Below are 19,616 nucleotides of genomic sequence, written 5' to 3'. Positions count from 1 at the left end.
TATCCACCATCCAATTTTCAATGTAGACCACACTCTTTAAATGAACTTGAGAAGTGAAAAGCAACCGAGTTTTGATTCTTTCTGCTTTATGCTGGACCTGTTGTTTTAAAAAGGAAAAATAAATAAAACTAACTATGACTTTTTTATTTCTCTTTCAATTGCTATGCACATACTGCTTTCTGATAAAATGGTGAAAAATGAATTGTTGCATTTGCTAAATAGTTGCTTATATGGTTTAATTAGAGAAGTACAAATTTTGTATGGGGAGATCTTGGTAACATACAATGTTCATAGCATGATTCATTTAGCTGATGATTGTGTTAACTTTGGGGAGAGTCTTGATCATCTATCAGCTTTTCCTTTTGAAAACTTTTTGAGTTGAATTAAAAAAATGGTGCAAAAAATCACATCAGACTGTTGCCCAAAAAGTGAATCAACTAGATGAGAGAAAAAAGTTGGATATTTTTCTTAGAGAAAGGAATGGTAAAGAAATTTCTGTCCAAGTGGTAAATAAAAAGATCACATCAAATCTACGAGACAGAGTTTATTTCATTCAAGACAAAGGGTTTATTTTAGTAGAAGAGGTTTTGGTAGATCTTGCAAAATGCAACACTCTAAATCGTCATTCAGTTCGAAAGTTTTTTCCTGATTGTATTGAAACATCTTATTTAGACATTTGTTATGTAAATTCATTAGCCAACCTAAAAACAATTTTTCTGAAAAAAGAACTTTTGAAAAAAGGCTTGATGATACCTCTTCAAAAAGGTGGTTATGCTTTTTTTTTCTGCTTAGACATTGTGATATTGCTTATGATCACTGATTTCTTGAATTAAAACACAAATTTTGATTATACTTGCAGACCATCAATTTTTAGAGAATGCCTGTGCATGTGTCATTATGTAAAATTTGTTATAAATTTGTCAAATATATAGTTCATTGAATAATTTTAAAGTGAGTTTAATGCATTTTAATTTATAAATTTTTTGTGTGAAACAAATAGCTGGTATGTTTATAGAAATAATAAAATATTTACGCCGGTGTTTTACATTAATAAATATAAAAAGCGTTTTACAAAGTTCATTGTTTTTAATCTCTAATGTATTTTTAATTTTATTTTGTAACTTATATAAGATTGTTTAGAATTAAATTCCACCAGAATATTGAAATGTCATTTGCCATTGTTGAATTTTTAAATGGAAAAATTAAAGTAGTGGTAGTGATTACCAAAAGTTGGATGAAAAATGATGGGAAAACGCTTCTGGAATTTATTTAAAATATCCGCTGCGATTCGTAAAGCTGTCACAACCTTGCAGGCACCAACCTCTGATTGGAAGATATACCCAGCTAGGATTTTATACACTACAGGTTTGCATATTACTATAAAAAAATGTAAAAAATTGAATTAAATACTGAACTGTATGTTTTGACCAGGGCACTGGAGAGGATAAACGTGCTGGTGCAAATTTATTTTGGGCCCCCCTTCACAATATGACTATTCTCTCATTTAATATCACTTATTTTAAATCCAATATTCCAACGGGCATTTGTTTAAATTATATGTTCTGAATGTCATTAGAATGTTTAAAGAAGATTCTTAACAATTTTTTCAATCGTTGACAAAAACATTTTTATTTTGGAGTCTTTATAAAAAAAAGTTTTTTTAACAATGTTTTTAGTTTTTTTTTTAAACTTTTAGTGTTTTTTAAAAACTAAAAAATTCATTAATTTTCATGGGTTTTTCATTAAAATTCATTAATTTTTATGCGGTGCACCAACTGCACCCCATTCTCTCATTTTATTAGATATTGATAAATGATTTTACGTACATAGATTTGTGTTTAGATTTTTATGAAAAAGCTCAGTCACGCTTAGAGAAAACAGCAGATACTTTAAATATTGAAACTGACACCGAAGAGAAAAAAGGGACAAAGCAAAAGTAAATTTTACTAAAATTAGTTTTAAATAAATAAATAATTTTCCAATAAAGAATTACACAAATCATGCACTTTTTTTGTTTAAAAAGTAAAGTTTATATTAAAGGAGAAAGACAGCAATGACATTCTCTGAAAGTGATAAAGATATTGTGGTTGGTGATGAAGAACTATACAGAAGATATTATTTTGATAGCTCAAATAGCCAAAGAACATCTAACGTGATTCTAAATATAGCAGGTTAACTATTTTTTAGTTATATTAAATGATTTCATTAATAAAATTAGTAATACTATAAGTAATACTGACCAAGCATCAAAACTTCGATTCACAATTTTTTGCAAGATTGCTTATAAAATATGTTAGATTTCTTTTTTTATTGACATGAGGTAGGCCAGAAGTGTCTTTATAATATAAGACAAACTAAAATATTAAAAAGGTCCAAACATTACATGATTTTTTTATAATGACATTTTGTTTAAAAGAATAAGACGCATCGGTCAAAAGTACAACGTATGTGTTGTACCAATTTGACTTCTTTTTTAAAACGCAGAAAAAGATACTTCTTGGTAGAATTAAAAAAAAGTCTTTTGTTCTGTTCCTGGATTGAAACAGTGTTTTGCTAACCCGTTAGGTCTAGAATAAAAAGGAAATCGCTGTTATTCCAAAAAAACTTTGCTTCAGTGACCAGGGCAATGAAATTTGGAATAGCGCATGTTTTTGAAAATATTCTTGATTTGCTTTCAATGCTGAGCTTCATCATAATATTCCTGAACTGCTAGAGTTGTCCAGATGTTTCTACAATTCTCCAAAACACTCTAGAACGTTCAAGAAACTCTTAGAACCACCGTTTCGAGAACGTTCCTAAATATTTTAAAAGTAGCTGTGCAAGTATAAAAGCGCAGGTGTCTTTAACAAAGACTGCAATGTGTGTTATTGCAGAATAAAAGGAAAACAATTCGTAGCTGAAGAGAAGTTATTTATTTGATATGACATCAGAAGATTGTTTGCATCCAGCTGATTAGCATTTTGCTACGCGTGTGGACAATTCATAAAAACAAGAGCTAAATAGTTTTCCGTAGAAGCAAGTGTATTATGTGCAAGGCCTACTAGGCATACTTCGGCGTACCATTCCGGGACCAAGACAAATCTTGGGCACCGTATTTCACATGCGAATATTGCAAGAAAATACTTGAAGGTAAACTGAAGAGTTGCTTCTTGCTTAGATGTGTTTTAATTTATTTTCATAAAATTTCAATGCTTTAGATCTAGTTTATTTTAATGAGTTGTAATCTACAAAGTTTTGTCATAAGCCGGATTACGATTCCGCATATAAAGTTGGGGATAAAAAGCAGTTTTTCTTTAACTAGAAAGACGTGAACAATTTAATTCGGGACCTCAAGCTTACAAAATCGAATGCTGAACTTCTTATAACTAGACTCAAACAGTAGAGCTTAGTTAATGATAGCGTACAAGTCAAGTATCAGAGGAAGCAGCATCATATTCTCAAACTTCTTCAGTCAGCGTGATGGGCTGTCCTTCTGCAACGATATTGCCGGCCTATTTCAGGCTGTAGGTTTCGCATGTAATCCTATTGAATGTCGTCTATTCATCCTGGAGCCTCAAAACCGTTTTGCTTCACAATGGAAACAACTACCCGTCTCACCCAATTACCCACTCTGTGTCATCTCAAAGAGGACTACACCAGTGTCAAAATGTTGCTGAGTGCATTAAAATATGACAATTAAGGATGAGAGGTTATCGGTGACTTCAAAATGGTATCATTCCTCATTGGTCTTTAAGGAGGTTTTACAAAATTTCCTTGTTTCTTCTGTATCTGGGACAGCCGTGACACTAAGGCGCATTATCGCACAAAGGGCTAGCCACAACGTTCCAAGTTTTATGTTGGAAAGAGCAATGTGAATTGGGAGCCACGGATAGAACCTCAGAAGTGCTTATGCCACCGCTGCACATCAAGTTAAGCCTCTTTAAGCAATTTATCACTTCTCTTGACAAGGCTATCATCAAGATATATTGGACTTTAAACGTCGTTACAAAGGACAATATAACAAAAACATGATGGGGGTCTACAATTGGGGGCAACTTTGAGAGAGTGATTTACGGTACAATTGTAAATCTAGAAAGTCTAAGCATTTCTGAACCTTGTTGAGTGGTTTCCAACTAAATGACGAAAGTTTAAAAAAATTGTTCTATTTTCAAAAAAAAACGAGTATTTTTCGTGTCGTTGTCGTGTGAGCAAAGTTTCTGCTTAATGAAGTCATTTTTTTACATGCTTCAGACATAAGCAATTACAATATAACACTAAGAAGCCAGGAATAAAAATTGCGTTACATTGTGTTACCGACTTTCAAGGTAAAAACTTTGACGAAACTTTGAGGAAATTGTTGCGTTTTGGAGAAACAAAATTTGTTTTTTTAAAACACAACTTGAGAATTTAAAATTTTTAGAATAATTTTAGATGAACATTTAGTTAAGAAAAGTTATATATAGTTTGTGGAGAATAAAGTTTCAAAAACTCAAGAATATTTATGCTAAACAATAGCAAGCAAGTTAATTAGTTTTGGGACGCAGGTACAAAAAGTGACGCAGGTACAAAAAGCCTTTACTCAATGAAATTAATTCTCCGAATGTTTATGAACAAACTATACTTAGTTTATTAGAACTTTTGATTTACATTTTGTATGAAGTTTAACCATAAACAACAAGTTATAGTAAATATGGTTACCATATTTTGCTGTTTATGGTTAAACTGCAAAATTAAAAACAATTTCAAAATATTTTTTTTAATTTTCTCTCTAATGGTAAAGATAAATATAAAAAAAAAAAAAATTTATTAGGGAAAAAAAGGTTTTTAATTACTTTTTTTTTAATTGTAGAGAATTTTGAGGTGGAAGAGCTAGAAATAATACTAAAAAAATTTTACAAAATTGTTTTTTTACTTTGATTTTCATTTTTGAAAAGCAAAATTATTTAGCTTTTATGCACTAGAAAATTTTTTTTTCAATTATACCATATTTTGTTTTTAAATCTTTTATGCAACTACACACAATGATCAGTCCTTAGTTACACCCTTAGCAACATAACAGCTTTTTTACTTTGATGTTTATCCTAAAAAAAAAAACAAGATTCCTTTTTTTTTATATATATATTTTATCATCTTCATAATAAGTTATTTAGAATATTTTATAGTTAAGATGTGACTGGAGCAGGCAAAAGAAAAAAGTCTTATCATCTAGCCGCGTTGTATCATTTAACAAATAATAATTATTTAACATATTTAACAAATAATAAGTATATTTAACACATATTTATCATGTATAAGCTATCATATAAAAACATATAATACTAAAAAAACATATAATAAGCTAAAAAAATATATAATAAGCTATCATATAAAAAAACAGTACAATCTCAAATAACTACTATTAAATAAAAAGTTATTAACTTTTTTTTTTTTTTTGCAACTTAAAATAAAAAAATAAATAAATAAGATTTAAAGATAAATAATGATGTAAATAGTGATATCGCTTTTTAACAAAAGGAAAAGTTGAAAAATAAAAAAGAATATTTTAAAACGATACGTCATAATCAAGTAAGTGTTTTTTAAGATACTTTTAAAAGTTTGAATTGAAATTGTCGTTTTACTATTATTTGAGAGAAATGAGTTGCACAAATGTGGCCCTCGATATGTTATTAGAACTCAATTGTTTTATGATATTTACTATCTATAATGAAGAAAAGGTCTTCAAAAACATTTAGCAGCATGTGATATTTTAATCTAAACATGAATAAAAGAATATTTTAAATATTTAATTGATAAACATTCAGCACTCCAAGATTTCAAAGCTGTGGATTGTCACTGGTGTATTTATTAGCATTTAATATATACTGGCGTGCTTGTTTTTTTTTAGATAAACGTTAGTCTTGACGGGTAAGTGCTTGCCCAGGCAATCTTACAATAACTAATATAGTTATGAATAAATGAAAAGTAAATAGATTTTAAGCAGTTTTTATCCAACATTTATATAGTTTTATTCATAATTCCAATACTTTTTTAAAATTTTATTTTCTATAAGATTAATGTGCTCTTTCCAACTTATTTGCTCATCGATTAAAACGTGAAAGAATTTAACGCAGAATGTCCGTTGCAACTTTGTTTTTCCTATTGAAATATCCGGGAGTTTTAAGGACAAGGTATCAGATTTAGAAGATTTAGAAACGAGAATATACTTGTTTTTAGTTGTGTTATGAGAGAGTTTAAAGGAGAGAGGCTTTAAACCATTTATTGAGGTTATCAAAATCGCGATTCATAGTGGTAAAGATTGTCTTAATGTTAGAGTGGATATGAAAAACTTGAGTGTCGTCAGCAAAAAGATTGAAGTTTAGTATACTACAGTGATATTATTGTGTACGAGAACGAAAACGAGAACAAAAAAAAAGCATTTTGTTTACGAAAAAGAAAACTAGAACAAAATTTATTTTACGAACAAGAACAGAATAAAAACGGTAATTTTAAATTTTCGAATGGAAAAAAAAACCGAATTAAAATTTATTTAAAAAAAAATATTTTCGTTCTAATTTTGAAACGAGTTGAATTATTTGACATATATAATTATTGCAATATAATATACTATAATAATAGGGTATTCGAACTTAATTGAATATAGTTATTATGTAGTTCGAATATATATATTTGAATATATTTATTCAAAACAAAGTTGTGTGGAAAGAACCTAACAAATCTTAAGGTTTGTTTATTTGTTTGTGGAATTGATTTTATTTTGAAACAGACGACTCACCTTTTAGAGTAAATATTCAATAACGTATACAAGCTTATTTATAGATAGGTTGATAGATAAATAAAATATAAGTATACAAATAAAAAATTATACAAAATTGTTTTCTAGATTTATTTAGCTAAAACCGATGTCTGTACACGTTGAGCTGGAACAGTCAGAATTAAAAAAATTAAGTGAAAAAAAAGCATACAGAGATAAAGAGAAAAGCAGTGGATGAAGGTAAGCCTAGAATTGTCCTTAAATCAGAACTAGACGTTGTTTCAATGCATTAATTGCAGGAATACCGCATGGCCTACTAACTCACACAAACATAAGATTCGACTAAACTCCCTTATTCAAATGATAATTACAAAATGTAATCCAGTGACATTGATGGATGATGCAAGTTTTAGAAAATTTGTTAATACCTTGGATTCTAAATTTTCAATGCCTGCTTCTGCCAAAATTACTAGCCTACTTAATGAAGATCTTACTGTCTTAACGAGAAAACTTTGTGACCTCATATTTGAAGGCAGGCGCTTCACAATATGCCTTGAATGGCTGGACTAAAAAAGGTCTTACTGCGTCGTTTTTAGGAATTTCGGTTGTTTTTTCTACTGCAAATCCTAAAAATTAATACAGGCTATGCTTAATTTGTATCAAGAGAAAGATCCACATACAGGTAAACAAATTACTAATTGTTTTGAAAAATGTTTAATTACTAAACTAATTACAAATGTTTAACTCATAAACGATATTTACTTATCGCCTAGTATACTTTACTAGATGATAAGTACAAATCGATGATATGAATGATAAACAATAAAGGCCCTAGAATAGATCCCTGTGGAACTCTTATTAATAATTTAAAGTTATTATTTGTGACTTTATAACTTTTAAGTTTGTACAAAAGAATACCATGATCCACAGTATCAAAACCCATTTAAAATTTTTTTAACTAATTTAGATACTTGCATGTTATTGAAGTTTATCAAGGATGCCTCAAGCTCATTCATTTCGCATTCCGCTTCTTTCAGATATGATTTTAAAAAAAATTTTCCTGGAGTTGTTTTGTTTGCTACATTCTTACCCTCGTTTATAAAAAATGTTATTAAAACTGTCTATAATATCTTTTTGCTTATTAGTTATTGTTCTTTCATTGAGCATTCGTTTCTTTTCCTATCATTTCCTCTATTGTATCCCAAATAATAAATTTGAAAAATAATTTTTTTTTAGCTTTCTTATTCAGGTTTTCAAACAAGTTTTTGTAAACTTTATATATATTTTGTTTTGATAAGTTGTTTTTTTTTCTAAGTATTTTTCATATAGCTTTTGTTTTTTCTTAGAAGATTTAAAAAGTCTTTTCGTAATCCATGGACTTTATAGACTTGAAAGCTTGATTTTGATTTCCTTTATCAAAACGCTTTGTCGCACGTATTAAAGAACTCGTTGTAAAAAAAATCATTAACTTTACAAGTATCTCTGCAATTATAGAGTTGATTCCCGTTAACTTTGTGTATATAATTTCTAAATCCCTTAATATTAAATTCAATAATCTACATTTTTATTTCCGTTAGTACTTTTTAGTTAGTTCTTTTTTTTTTTCTTTTTTATGAAAATCAGATATAAAAAAAAAAAAATTAGAAAGTGATTGCTTATATCGCTTTTTTTGATTCCGCTTAAAATGTTGCATGTTGTAGAAATGTTAATAAAATATTATCAATGAAAGGTTCGGTTTGAAGAGTTACACGAGTAGGCTTGTTTATTAAGGGCGGAATGTTGTATTGAAAAAGAAAGTTTAAGAAACGTTTTACATCGTTATCAATTTTAACATTAGGAAGATTTAGGTTAAAGTCCCCTTTGATGTAAATTTGTTTTTTTTAAATACCAATTTAAGTGTCTTTAAAAAGATTTTTTACTTTCGGCATGGTGGTCTATACAAAGCAGATAAACTTTTTCTTTAAACTAAAAATGTACGATTGTTGAAGGTCATTAACTGAAGGAACATTGTCGATTTTGGCAATTTTTTGTAGCAACATTAGTTCATGCTGTTTAATTTTAATATTGTCAACCTCTTCAGATTTCACTTCAAGTATTATAAATAATGAGTGCTTCAATAGTAAGAAGTAAATAATTAGCAAAATTTTGGACAATTAAAAAAAGATTTTTTTACTGGAAATCGTAATACAATTGCAGCAGAAAGACAATAGAAAAGCAATCCAGATTTTTTTCCAGCTTGAAGTTGTAAATAACACTGTGAATAAAGATTATTGCACACTTATTAATTTAAAATTTTTTTATATATTGTGGGAAGTGTTAGATCTCCAGATTATTACAGCCTTGTTACCATTGTTAACAATCTTTCTAAGTGCATGAGTTTTGCACATCAAGTCAAATCAAAATGAAATCAAATCACTTTAATAACAACTGTATATATATACAATCGTGTGGGACATTTACAAACAGTTATAAACTGATGACGTGTAAAAAAAGATATAAACCTTCTTGAAATCAAATGTCATCTCACGTATTATAATAATTGCTTTTAAAAGAATTGGTATTTATCTAGCCCTACTACCTAAAATATAGAAAAATGAAATAATTTTTTTTTAATGTATTTTAAGAAACTTTTTTAATTAGAAAAAAACTTTTTCATTCTATCATGACTTATGCTGATGCTAGATATTGTTGTTGTAGATTTAGAAGGCCGTGGTTAAGATGGTGTAGCTAATGGCGCTGGTAGTGCTTGCACTCAGACCGTCGAAAGCTTTGATGACGCCTGGGGAATAGAAGCAATATTAGGCGCCCCAAGAAGCTTGCATATTTTAAATTAAAAGCATGTACTTATATTTTTAATTCCTTTACTTTACATTTATATTTTTATGAACCACATCTGGATTAAAAAACATTTACGCAAAACATTTACTAATTATGAATAACATTCAGATTCTTAGAAGTATTGAAAAACTCTTTTTTTGCTTTTTTACTAGCACTGTTATTATTATGCCATCTTACGATAGAGTTGAACTTATTTTCAACATGAATGTCCGATCCACGCTCATTTTCTATACTGGCCCTACAATCATTTTTTTTTCAATCAATTTTAGTTTACTTAAAGGTCGATCAACATCTGTGACAAGGGTGGCGTTGCATTAAAAAATTCAAAATTAACATGAATGTTAAAAAAAATCAAATTAATAGGCATTAGTGTAGCTATATATATATATATATATATATATATATATATATATATATATATATATATATATATATATATATATATATATATATATATATATATATATATATATATATATATATATATATATATATATATATATATATATATATATATATATATATATATATATATATATATATATATATATATATATATAAATGTTGGAAAATCAGCTATAGGCTCCTAGCCTTTCTAATCAAACTCAGCCTATAATTTAAAAAAAAGGCTTGTTTAAAAACTCAACCAATCAAAGGTTATCCAGAACGTCATCACTTTTTTACAAACCGTGTTGCAAACCGTTGGAATAAACTAGCACATTGTGTAGTTGATGCACCTACAGTAAACTCTTTTAAAAAGTTTGTTTATAATTTTAATTTGGCTGCAGTGATGTCATTCGTCAGAATATGAAAGCTGGTGTTGCTTTCTTTCTTCAATATTAAACTTCTAATGAATAAGTTTTATTGTTTATTGTAATAAACAGATAAAGATGTTTTTCTTTTCAGTTAATTAAAGCAATTTTTGAGAGAGGTTGACCAGGCTTGTACACAAAACTCTTGATACAGTACTTATTACACAACTGGAGTGCTCCGACACCGAAATGACTTCTTGAGACAACCAATCATTGGATTGCCAACCCAAGCAACTGCTTCTGCTTGTACTTTGGCATTGAGGTTGTTGGTTATTAGTACTCCAAGGTCTTGCTCAATGAATGCTGGAACTAGATTGCGTCTGCTACCATCAATGTCAGCTTTAGTACTATTAGTTAGCTTTTGCGACAACCAACCTACATTAATTTACACCTCTCAACGTTAAAATTCACGCGGCAATTGTGCGACTAATTTACAGCGCTTTAGATTTCTCCTGCAAATTTTAATCAGAGAAAAATTGATCGACATTGATAACTCAAGTGATGTTGCCATCGTTGACTTATAATTTGATATGGGTATAAATTCAGTCTGGTTAGTCATTCATGAAGAACAAAAATAAAACTGATGCTTGAGGGACGCCACTTGTCACCCATTACCACTAGGACGCTTATTATTACTACTCATTGTTGTCTGTTAGTTAGTGATAACAGTGATCTAGTTTAACAGCTGTTCTCAAATGCCATACGCATGAATCTCATAAAGAAGTAGTTAAGTGACACTGTGTTGAATGCTCGATAAAAGTTATATAAACCCGATGTCCACGGCAAACTGCTTCCTTTATTTTTTTTTTCCTGAGAATATGGAAGTATATAAATTTATACAAATAATTATAAAAAAAATTTGTATACTTATTTATATATAATAATTTTATATTAAAAACCATAATTACTTAAAAAAATATTTTTTAAATTTTCCTTAATTTATTTAGTAAACAATTTTAAAAATGTTTCAGCCAATTCAAAACAAATCAGTTGGTGCATTTTCCCGCTAACCAATCATTGACATTGTTTAGAAGTATCGTTTTTACTTACGACACAAAAATAAACCAATTTAAATAAAGAAAAGAATTATTGGATCGAAATTAATTTCTAAGGAAAAGCAAACACTTCTTAAAAGAAGCGTTTGTGTTTTAAACAAGAAATCTTAGAAAAGCGTTTCTTTAGTTTCTATTAATTTAGAAAATAAAGCTTTAAAAGTAGTTTTTTTTGCGTTAAATATTTTTCGTTTCCAAAGTGTTTTAGCGCTCTTATTTAAGAATTTCAATTATTTTTTTATTTTGATATAAAGTTATCTAATTATCGCTATAAAATTATAAAATACTTGTTGTTTCTTTTAAAAGAAATAATGAAGAAAAGAAAACTTTCAGGTTGAGAGTTTAAACGAAAACGTCTACGAAAAGATGAACTATTGAATTCAAATCAAACATCTTTAGAAAAATTACTATTAAAATCTCATCATGATAAAATGGTAGAAGAGAGTCCAATAATTCAAGATCTGGTTGATTCTGGAAATGAAAGCAAATCAACTCAATCTACTAATTCAATTGATTCTTCTCAAATTACCAATAACAGTAGCTAGCGCTTCGAGATCTTTTTTAAAACTAAAAATTATCAAAAGTTATTTAAGAACAACGATGGGCCAGGATAGGTTGAACAATCTTGCAATGATTTCCATTGAAACTAAAATTGCCGCTGAATTAAATATTGAAGATATCCTGTTGAAATTTTTAAAATGAAAGCTCAAAAAGTTTTTTTTTCGAAATTAATTATTTTATCAAAAATTCGGAATGTCTAGCGTCAGGCCTAGGTATAGGTTAGATTTTTATTATGCTATTTAAAACCATTATTAAATTCAAAAAAAGAAAAAAAGCCCAAATTTTTTTTTTTTGGTTCACACTAACCAAAAAAAGAGAAAAATTATTCAAAAACTTTAATTCTTTGGTAATATAAATAAAGCAAAGTTAGCTAGGCGAATCATCAAGTAAATTTATTTTATACGTCATCAATAAAAGTGCTTTTTTTACTTTTTCGCTATTAAAAATATACGGCGAAAAAAGAGGTCGGCCAAATTCAGCACGTTGTCAAATTACTTTTAATTTTTCAAATCTACTTTTATCAAGTCAATCATTATTATTATATGCTAAAATAAAATGGCTGAAAATTTTACTCCATCTCAAGTAAAAGAATTATTGGATATGCACGAAAAAACTTTACTTAAAATATTCGATGAGCTTTCAAAAGCTGGAAAATGACCTTTTAATTATAAAAGATGAAAACAAACAATTAAAAAAAAGAACTAGATCAAACTTATTCTACTATTCAATTCCTAAGCGATAAATATGAAACAATGAAAAAAACATTAAACAACAATAAAAATCATCTCAAGACAGTTTTAAACAAAAAGCAACAAATCTTGAAAACAAATATCTTAAAGACAAAATGGCAGAGTTAGAGGGTAGGAGTCGTCGTAACAACCTTCGGTTTGAAGGAATCGAGGAAACTAAAGGGGAAACGTGGAAAAACAGCGAGGAGAAAGTGAGAAAACTAATTAAAGATAAACTAAATTTAAACGAAGAAATACATATAGAACGCGCGCACAGAACTGGGAAGAAAGAAAACGAAGTTGTAGTTAAATTTCTAGACTATAAAGACCGTGAAAATATACTAGAAAATTAAAAAAAGCTAAAACTATGGAACGAAAAGATTTACATCAATGAAGATTTTAGTGAACGAACAACCATCATTCGTAAGCAATTATTTATTAAAGCCAAAGAAATACGTTCGTCAGGTAATTTTGCCAAAGTGGTATATAATAAATTAATAAGTCTTTCAAAAAGACTATCTGATTATCAAAAAAAAAATTAAAATTTTACCTTTTTATGTATACGAGTATATATGTATGTAATATGTACACATTTATGTGTGCATACATATATACTGATGCATATAAAAACTTTTGAATATTTTCGAAATAACAAAAATATACAAAATGGATTCAATTTATCAGAATGATTTTGAAAAAATATATATATTTTTTATATATATATTTTTCTGGATAAAAGTAAGAGCATTCGAATTTTGAAATTTTGATCCATTAATTTCATTAAAATAATTAATATCTGGATCAGATTCATAGTCTAAATTAAAAGTATTGCTTTGAAATGAATCCTATAGAATTTATTTCAAACCAATACTTTTAATTTAGACTATGAATCTGATCCAGATATTATTTATTTTAATGAAAATAATGGATCAAAATTCGAATGCTCTTACTTTTATCCAGATAAATTAAAAGCATATTAAAAAATGATATTCGTAATTATTTTAATGTAATCCACCTTAGTATCAGAAGTTTAAAAAAGAATTTTGATAGCTTTTTAAATATAATTTGTCAAACGGAATATTTTTTTAACGTTATTTGTTTAACTGAAACTTGGTGTACAGAAGAAAATTTTAAATCAAACTCTAATTTCCATCTTACAGGATTTAATACGGTGTTTTTAGAGCGTAACATTAATAAGCGTGGAGGAGGAATTCTTTTTTACATAAAAGAAAACATTGGATATAATATCACAAGCGATATGAGTATTTCTGATAAAAATATTGAGATTTTAACGGTTGAAATATTAAACAAAAAATTTAAAAATATTTTAATAAGCTGCTGCTATCGGCCACCAACTGGAAGAACTGAGTACCTAAGCAATTATCTTGTTCATAATATAATAGAAAAAGCTAGTCATGAAAAGAAAAAAAAGTTATAAACTAGGGGATTTCAACCTAGACTGTTTCCAGTATAATGAAAAACAAAACATTACAAAGTTTTATAACCATTTATTTGAAACGGGAACAGTACCTATTATAAATAAACCCACCAAAATTACAGAGTTCTCATCCTCCTTAATTGACAACGTTCTTACCAATGACTGTTTCAATATAACGCTCAAAAAAGGTATTGTAAAAACTGATGTTTCGGATCATTTTCCAATTTTTTTCTGCTTAGGCGCTGACCTCAAAACAAATACGCACGGAAAAGTAACAATAAAAAAACGTATTTATAACAACAATAACCTAAATTTATTTAAACAGCAACTTTTGCATCAAGACTGGAGCTATATAAACTTTAATGAGAATATAAACATCATCTATAAATCTTTTTTAAATATATTATTTAAAATCTACGAAGCAAATTTTCCGTTACGAGAAATTATTCTTAACGCCAAAGACATTTCTTGTCCTTGGATAACTAAAGGAATAAAAAAATCCTCAAAAATAAAACAAAAACTCTATGTTAAATATCTTAAAAATAAATCAGACAAACATAAAAATAACTACACAGCTTATAAAAATCTATTTGTAAAACTCCGCAATAAAGCCAAACAAATTTACTACTCTGACTTGCTTATGAGACACAAACATAATTCAAGGCGGGTTTGCCAAATTATGAAAGAAATTACTGGCAAACATAAAACATCCACAAATTCGATACCGATTGCTATAAAAGTAGAAAATAAATTAGTTACCGACTCAAGTGAAATCGCTGCCAAATTTAATAAGTTTTTTCAACAATAGGAAATAACCTATCAAATAAGATTCCTTTGTAGACAACTCTGTTGACGAATTTATATCGTCACCAAGTTCAACTATAAATTTTTCAAATCTAAGTTATTATGAATTTGAAATAGCATTTAAATCATTAAAAAGGAATAAAGCAATTGGGCCTGATGATATAAATAGAAATATTATAATTGACTCTTTTAATGCGATCAAAGATATTCTCTTCAAAGTCTTTGAAGCATCTATAACTCAAGGATCTTTTCCAGATAGTTTGAAAATAGCAAAAATAGTTTCAATCTTTAAAACGGGTGATCATACAAATATAACAAACTATCGTCCTATCTCAATTCTACCAGTCTTTTCAAAAATATTAGAAAAAATAATGTATAACAGAATATACACTCATCTTATTGATAATAAACTCCTCTATAAAAATCAATTTGGTTTTCAAAAAAACAATTCTACTGAACACGCTATTCTCCAAGTAACGCGCAGTATTGCCGACTCATTTAAGAATTCTAAATTCACACAATGCGTATTCATTGACTTGTCAAAGGCTTTTGATACTGTTAATCATCAAATTTTAATTAAAAAGCTGGAGAGCTATGGTGTAATAGATAAAACCCTAAATTGGTTCAAAAGCTACCTAAGTAATCGCAAACAATTTGTTTATAATAAAGAATCCTCATCGCAAATATTAACGAATATAACATGCGGCGTCCCCCAAGGGTCCATACTTGGGCCACTGTTATTTTTGTTATACATAAATGATCTTTACGAAGCCTCTAACTTAACGACCGTAAATTTTGCGGATGATACGAATGTTTTTCAGTCACACGAAGACATAGATATACTTTTTATTAAAATGAATAATAAACTAAAAAGAATATCATATTGGTTTAGAAAAAATAAATTATTTTTGAATACGGATAAAACAAAATTTTTACTTTTTTACCCAACCTCCAAAAAAAAGAGAATCCAAAATATCTTGCCTGACTTATTAATTGACAATACAATCATAAAAAAAGAAAAAGTTATAAAATTCTTAGGAGTCATGATAGACGAAAACTTATCTTGGCATCAACAAATTGATAATATTTCCATGAAAGTTGCTAAAAGCATTGGAATTCTATATAAAGCTAGATATATACTAAATAAACAACAACTAACTCAACTATACTATTTATTTATTCATTGCCATGTAAACTATGCTAATATTATATGAAGAAGCGCTCACAAAACCAAACTTAAATCTCTCTATCGGCATCAGAAACACGCAGCTCGCATAAGTAATTTTGCAAATCGTTTTTCAAGCTCAACACCCCTTCTTCTAGAAATGAAAGTTTTAAATATATACGAACAAAATATTTTTAATATTTTTTGTTTTATGTTTAAATGTAAAGAAAATGTCTCTCCTAGTGTATTTATAAATCTCTATAATTTGAAACCCAAAAACAAATATGAACTTCGTTGTAGTAAAACTATTCAAGAGCCATTTTGCAAAACAAAAATTAACCAGTTTTGTATTTCTTATCGTGGTCCATTTCTCTGGAATAAAAAAGTATTACCTAACTTTGATTTTTCTTTCAAGTGGTTTTTTTCTTCCTTTAAAAAGAAATTTAAAAAAATAATATTTTCAACACAAAATATATTAATCTATTTTTAGTATCTCAAGTTAATATGATATAATACATTATTTTTGTTTACTGTATGAAGAATATAACTTATACAACATATATTGAATACTTTATATTATAATATTTAATATTGAAAATGTTATTTACCTATATTATAAAATATTATGTTAAAACTTGCTTAACATCTGAAGAGTATTATAACGCATATGTAATTTTTTAATGTACGACTTTTTTATATATAGATTGTAAAGGGCTTCATGATAAGATCATGTGATCTTCTGGAAGTCCTCCCAGTAATATATTCATTGTAAATTTACCTTGTTCATATTATTCTGGAAAATAAATTACAAAAAAAAAAAAAATCTCATTAAGTTTTTATGTCTTATGTCTTCTGGCGCCCCTATTATAATGGCGCCGTGGGCACGCATGTCTCTTTTGCCTCTCCCTCTTGGCCGCTCTGCTTGCACTAGCATAAATTCAGGTAGTTGATATGACCAAAGTTCTAAATTGACTAAATTTGTTATTTAGCCTGATCGATTTTCTAAATGCTGAGCGGAAACAAATCAGTGTTTGGAAATCCAGTGGCTATTTGCGTGCGTGTTAAAACTTCATTGGAGCTAAAAATGGTTGGACTTAAAATGGCAGTTTACTAAAAAAAATTTTGTTCAGACATTTTTTTGATATAAAGTTAATGTATGGCGCAAGACGATAACCAGCAGCATTGATGCGATTTCCAACTGTATAACTGATTTTTTCATTGTAGCAAATAATCTTCAATGGTCATTTAGAACCACGTCAGCAAATTATAAGTTGCTTTCCTTGATCACCATAGGTGCCGCTTTTATTAAATTCTACAAATGACATAAAGTGTTTTTGTTTATACCTGCTTCGTTGAGTTATCTTTGCAGTGTGTTAAAATACTTTGTTACAATTTCTTGCATGCAAGAAGCGGCTCTGGGTGATGAAATATTGCCAACAGCTTTTATGCTTAACTTATGATAAGCATCAAGGCATGTATCAATCTTTCCCTGGTGTACAGTTGGAAAACAGATAAGATTAACATTTGTGTTGCAAATAACTGGTAACTAATATTCATGTTTTTCTCGCTTTCAACACAACGAGAAATTAAAAAACATTTTTTCTCGTAAACAAATTAATTTCTTCTTACTAAACCAAACTCTTCTTTTTACATAAATAAAAACTTTTTGCATACGTAAATGCAATTATTGAAACTTCTCTTCCATAAATCATCTTTATACGCATGTTATTATCACATAAAATTAACACAATACAACAATTCACAAAAATGTACATTAAAAAACTGCCTAAACATAACAAAAATAATTACTAATAAAAGATTTATTAAACTAAAATCACATAGCCGTCATAAAATGTTTCATAACTTTCCACAATAACATAAAAAATGCGATTTAAAAAAGAATTTAACAAGATTTAAATGATTAAAAATATAAAATCGTTCTTTATGCGTCTTCTTCAGTTTTTCAAACCAAAATCTACAATTGGATATTATATATAAAAAAAGGCAAATACCTACTGCGCTCAACTGACTTTGGAAAATTGGTTGTAAATTTTTATCTATATATGAGAGGGTAATTTAAAGTTGATCACATGTGCGGCATAGTGCGGTCTCGTGTTTTTCTGCTTATATAAAGGCAAGTGTTAAAAAATGGTTGCGTATATTAAGGGGTTTTATTGAAAAATATTGTGAAAAAAGCAAGCATAAAAAAATAATTTTTCATATTTCTTCGACTTATTTCAATATATGATGTCGATCTACTTATATATACCGTTAAGAAATTAAAATATTGTAAAATTGTCTTACTGGCCTCATTATTTTTTTATATGATTTTTTCAGTTCATCAATATTTGAAAAATAAATTATTGTGATTTTTGTGGTAAAATTGATAGAATGAGCTCAAAAATCATAGAAGGGAAAAAATTATTTTAGTTTTAGAGACAGCCCTAGTGTCTAAATTACGTTTATAAAAAAAAATTACTCCATTATAAAAGTTGGTTGTTGGGGGTTTTCTCACCTCTAGTCCACTACATTGGTCATTTTTTACAAAGTTTATCGCTTACAAAACGAAATAGTTCAGTAATATTGTAAAAACTAGCTAGAAATAAAACAATAACATTTGAATAATTACAAAATGACTTGTGCGATTCTCGTTCTGGTATCGCGGTTTTATTATTTGTGCATTTTTTTAAATTTTAAATCGTGTTTGGTAAATACTTAAAAAAGTAGAGTTGAAAGTCTGAAGTAGTTAGACATCATTTAGCTGACTGCCTTACAGCGTTCAAAAACAGAGAATCGCAGTTATTGTAATATTGCGTGGACATCAAGTTTAGCCGATCTTTGCAAATCTTGAGAGGTCTATGTGGTCTCTATAAAACAGCTGGTGGTGATTAAACAGCTGAACTAAACAGAATGATAGCATCAGTAATTAGTTATTGCAATGGATGTTTTTATTGAAAAGCCTGATAGTTATTTTGACTGAAAGTTTAGGAGTGGTCAATGCTAATCTAGTGAAATATGCATTGTGCTAACGTAATATTAGCCATTCGTAAACCGTCGTTAACATAAAGAATTCGTAATCCGTCATTAACATATAGTAGTCATACGTACATCACCCCTAATTCTATGTTGACCCATCGAAGGACTCAAAAATTTATTCTAACAATGGTCTAAAGTTGCGTGAAATTATTGAAACATGTGTTGTGTCAATATTAGTTTAATGAGCTACTACTCGCATGCAAACGCTACAAAATACTGCGTAAAAGTAACGCAAAGTTTTTAACTAATTACTAAGATTGGCGTTAACTAAGAACATCATAATGAAATAAGCGCAATAGCAACGTTGATGTAACAAAAAGCCAATCAATTACAATGCACTATGACATATAGCCAACTATAATTTTTTGTTGAATCAACGAAAAAATGTTATGTCAAGTCAAAAACTTGCTCTTCATAAGAACAATTATTTTCAACAACGAATTAAGTTATAG

At 28.3% G+C, this 19,616-nt stretch overlaps 1 protein-coding gene across 1 annotated transcript; it reads left to right on the top strand.

Annotated features, from left to right (window-relative positions):
• Positions 1–935: 935 nt before the first annotated feature.
• LOC136091773 (uncharacterized) lies at positions 936–11,977 on the top strand. Its single transcript, XM_065819485.1, has 4 exons — positions 936–1,365; positions 1,843–1,936; positions 2,041–2,171; positions 11,832–11,977. The coding sequence occupies exons 1-4, from the start codon at positions 1,242–1,244 to the stop codon at positions 11,975–11,977; spliced, it is 495 nt and encodes a 164-aa protein (XP_065675557.1). The 5' UTR covers positions 936–1,241.
• The last annotated feature ends 7,639 nt before the right edge of the window (positions 11,978–19,616 follow it).

This window comes from Hydra vulgaris, chromosome 15, assembly GCF_038396675.1.
Source record: "Hydra vulgaris chromosome 15, alternate assembly HydraT2T_AEP".
In the NCBI taxonomy this organism is placed as follows: Eukaryota; Metazoa; Cnidaria; class Hydrozoa; order Anthoathecata; family Hydridae; genus Hydra; species Hydra vulgaris.
This window is presented reverse-complemented; position numbering and strand designations above follow the sequence as displayed.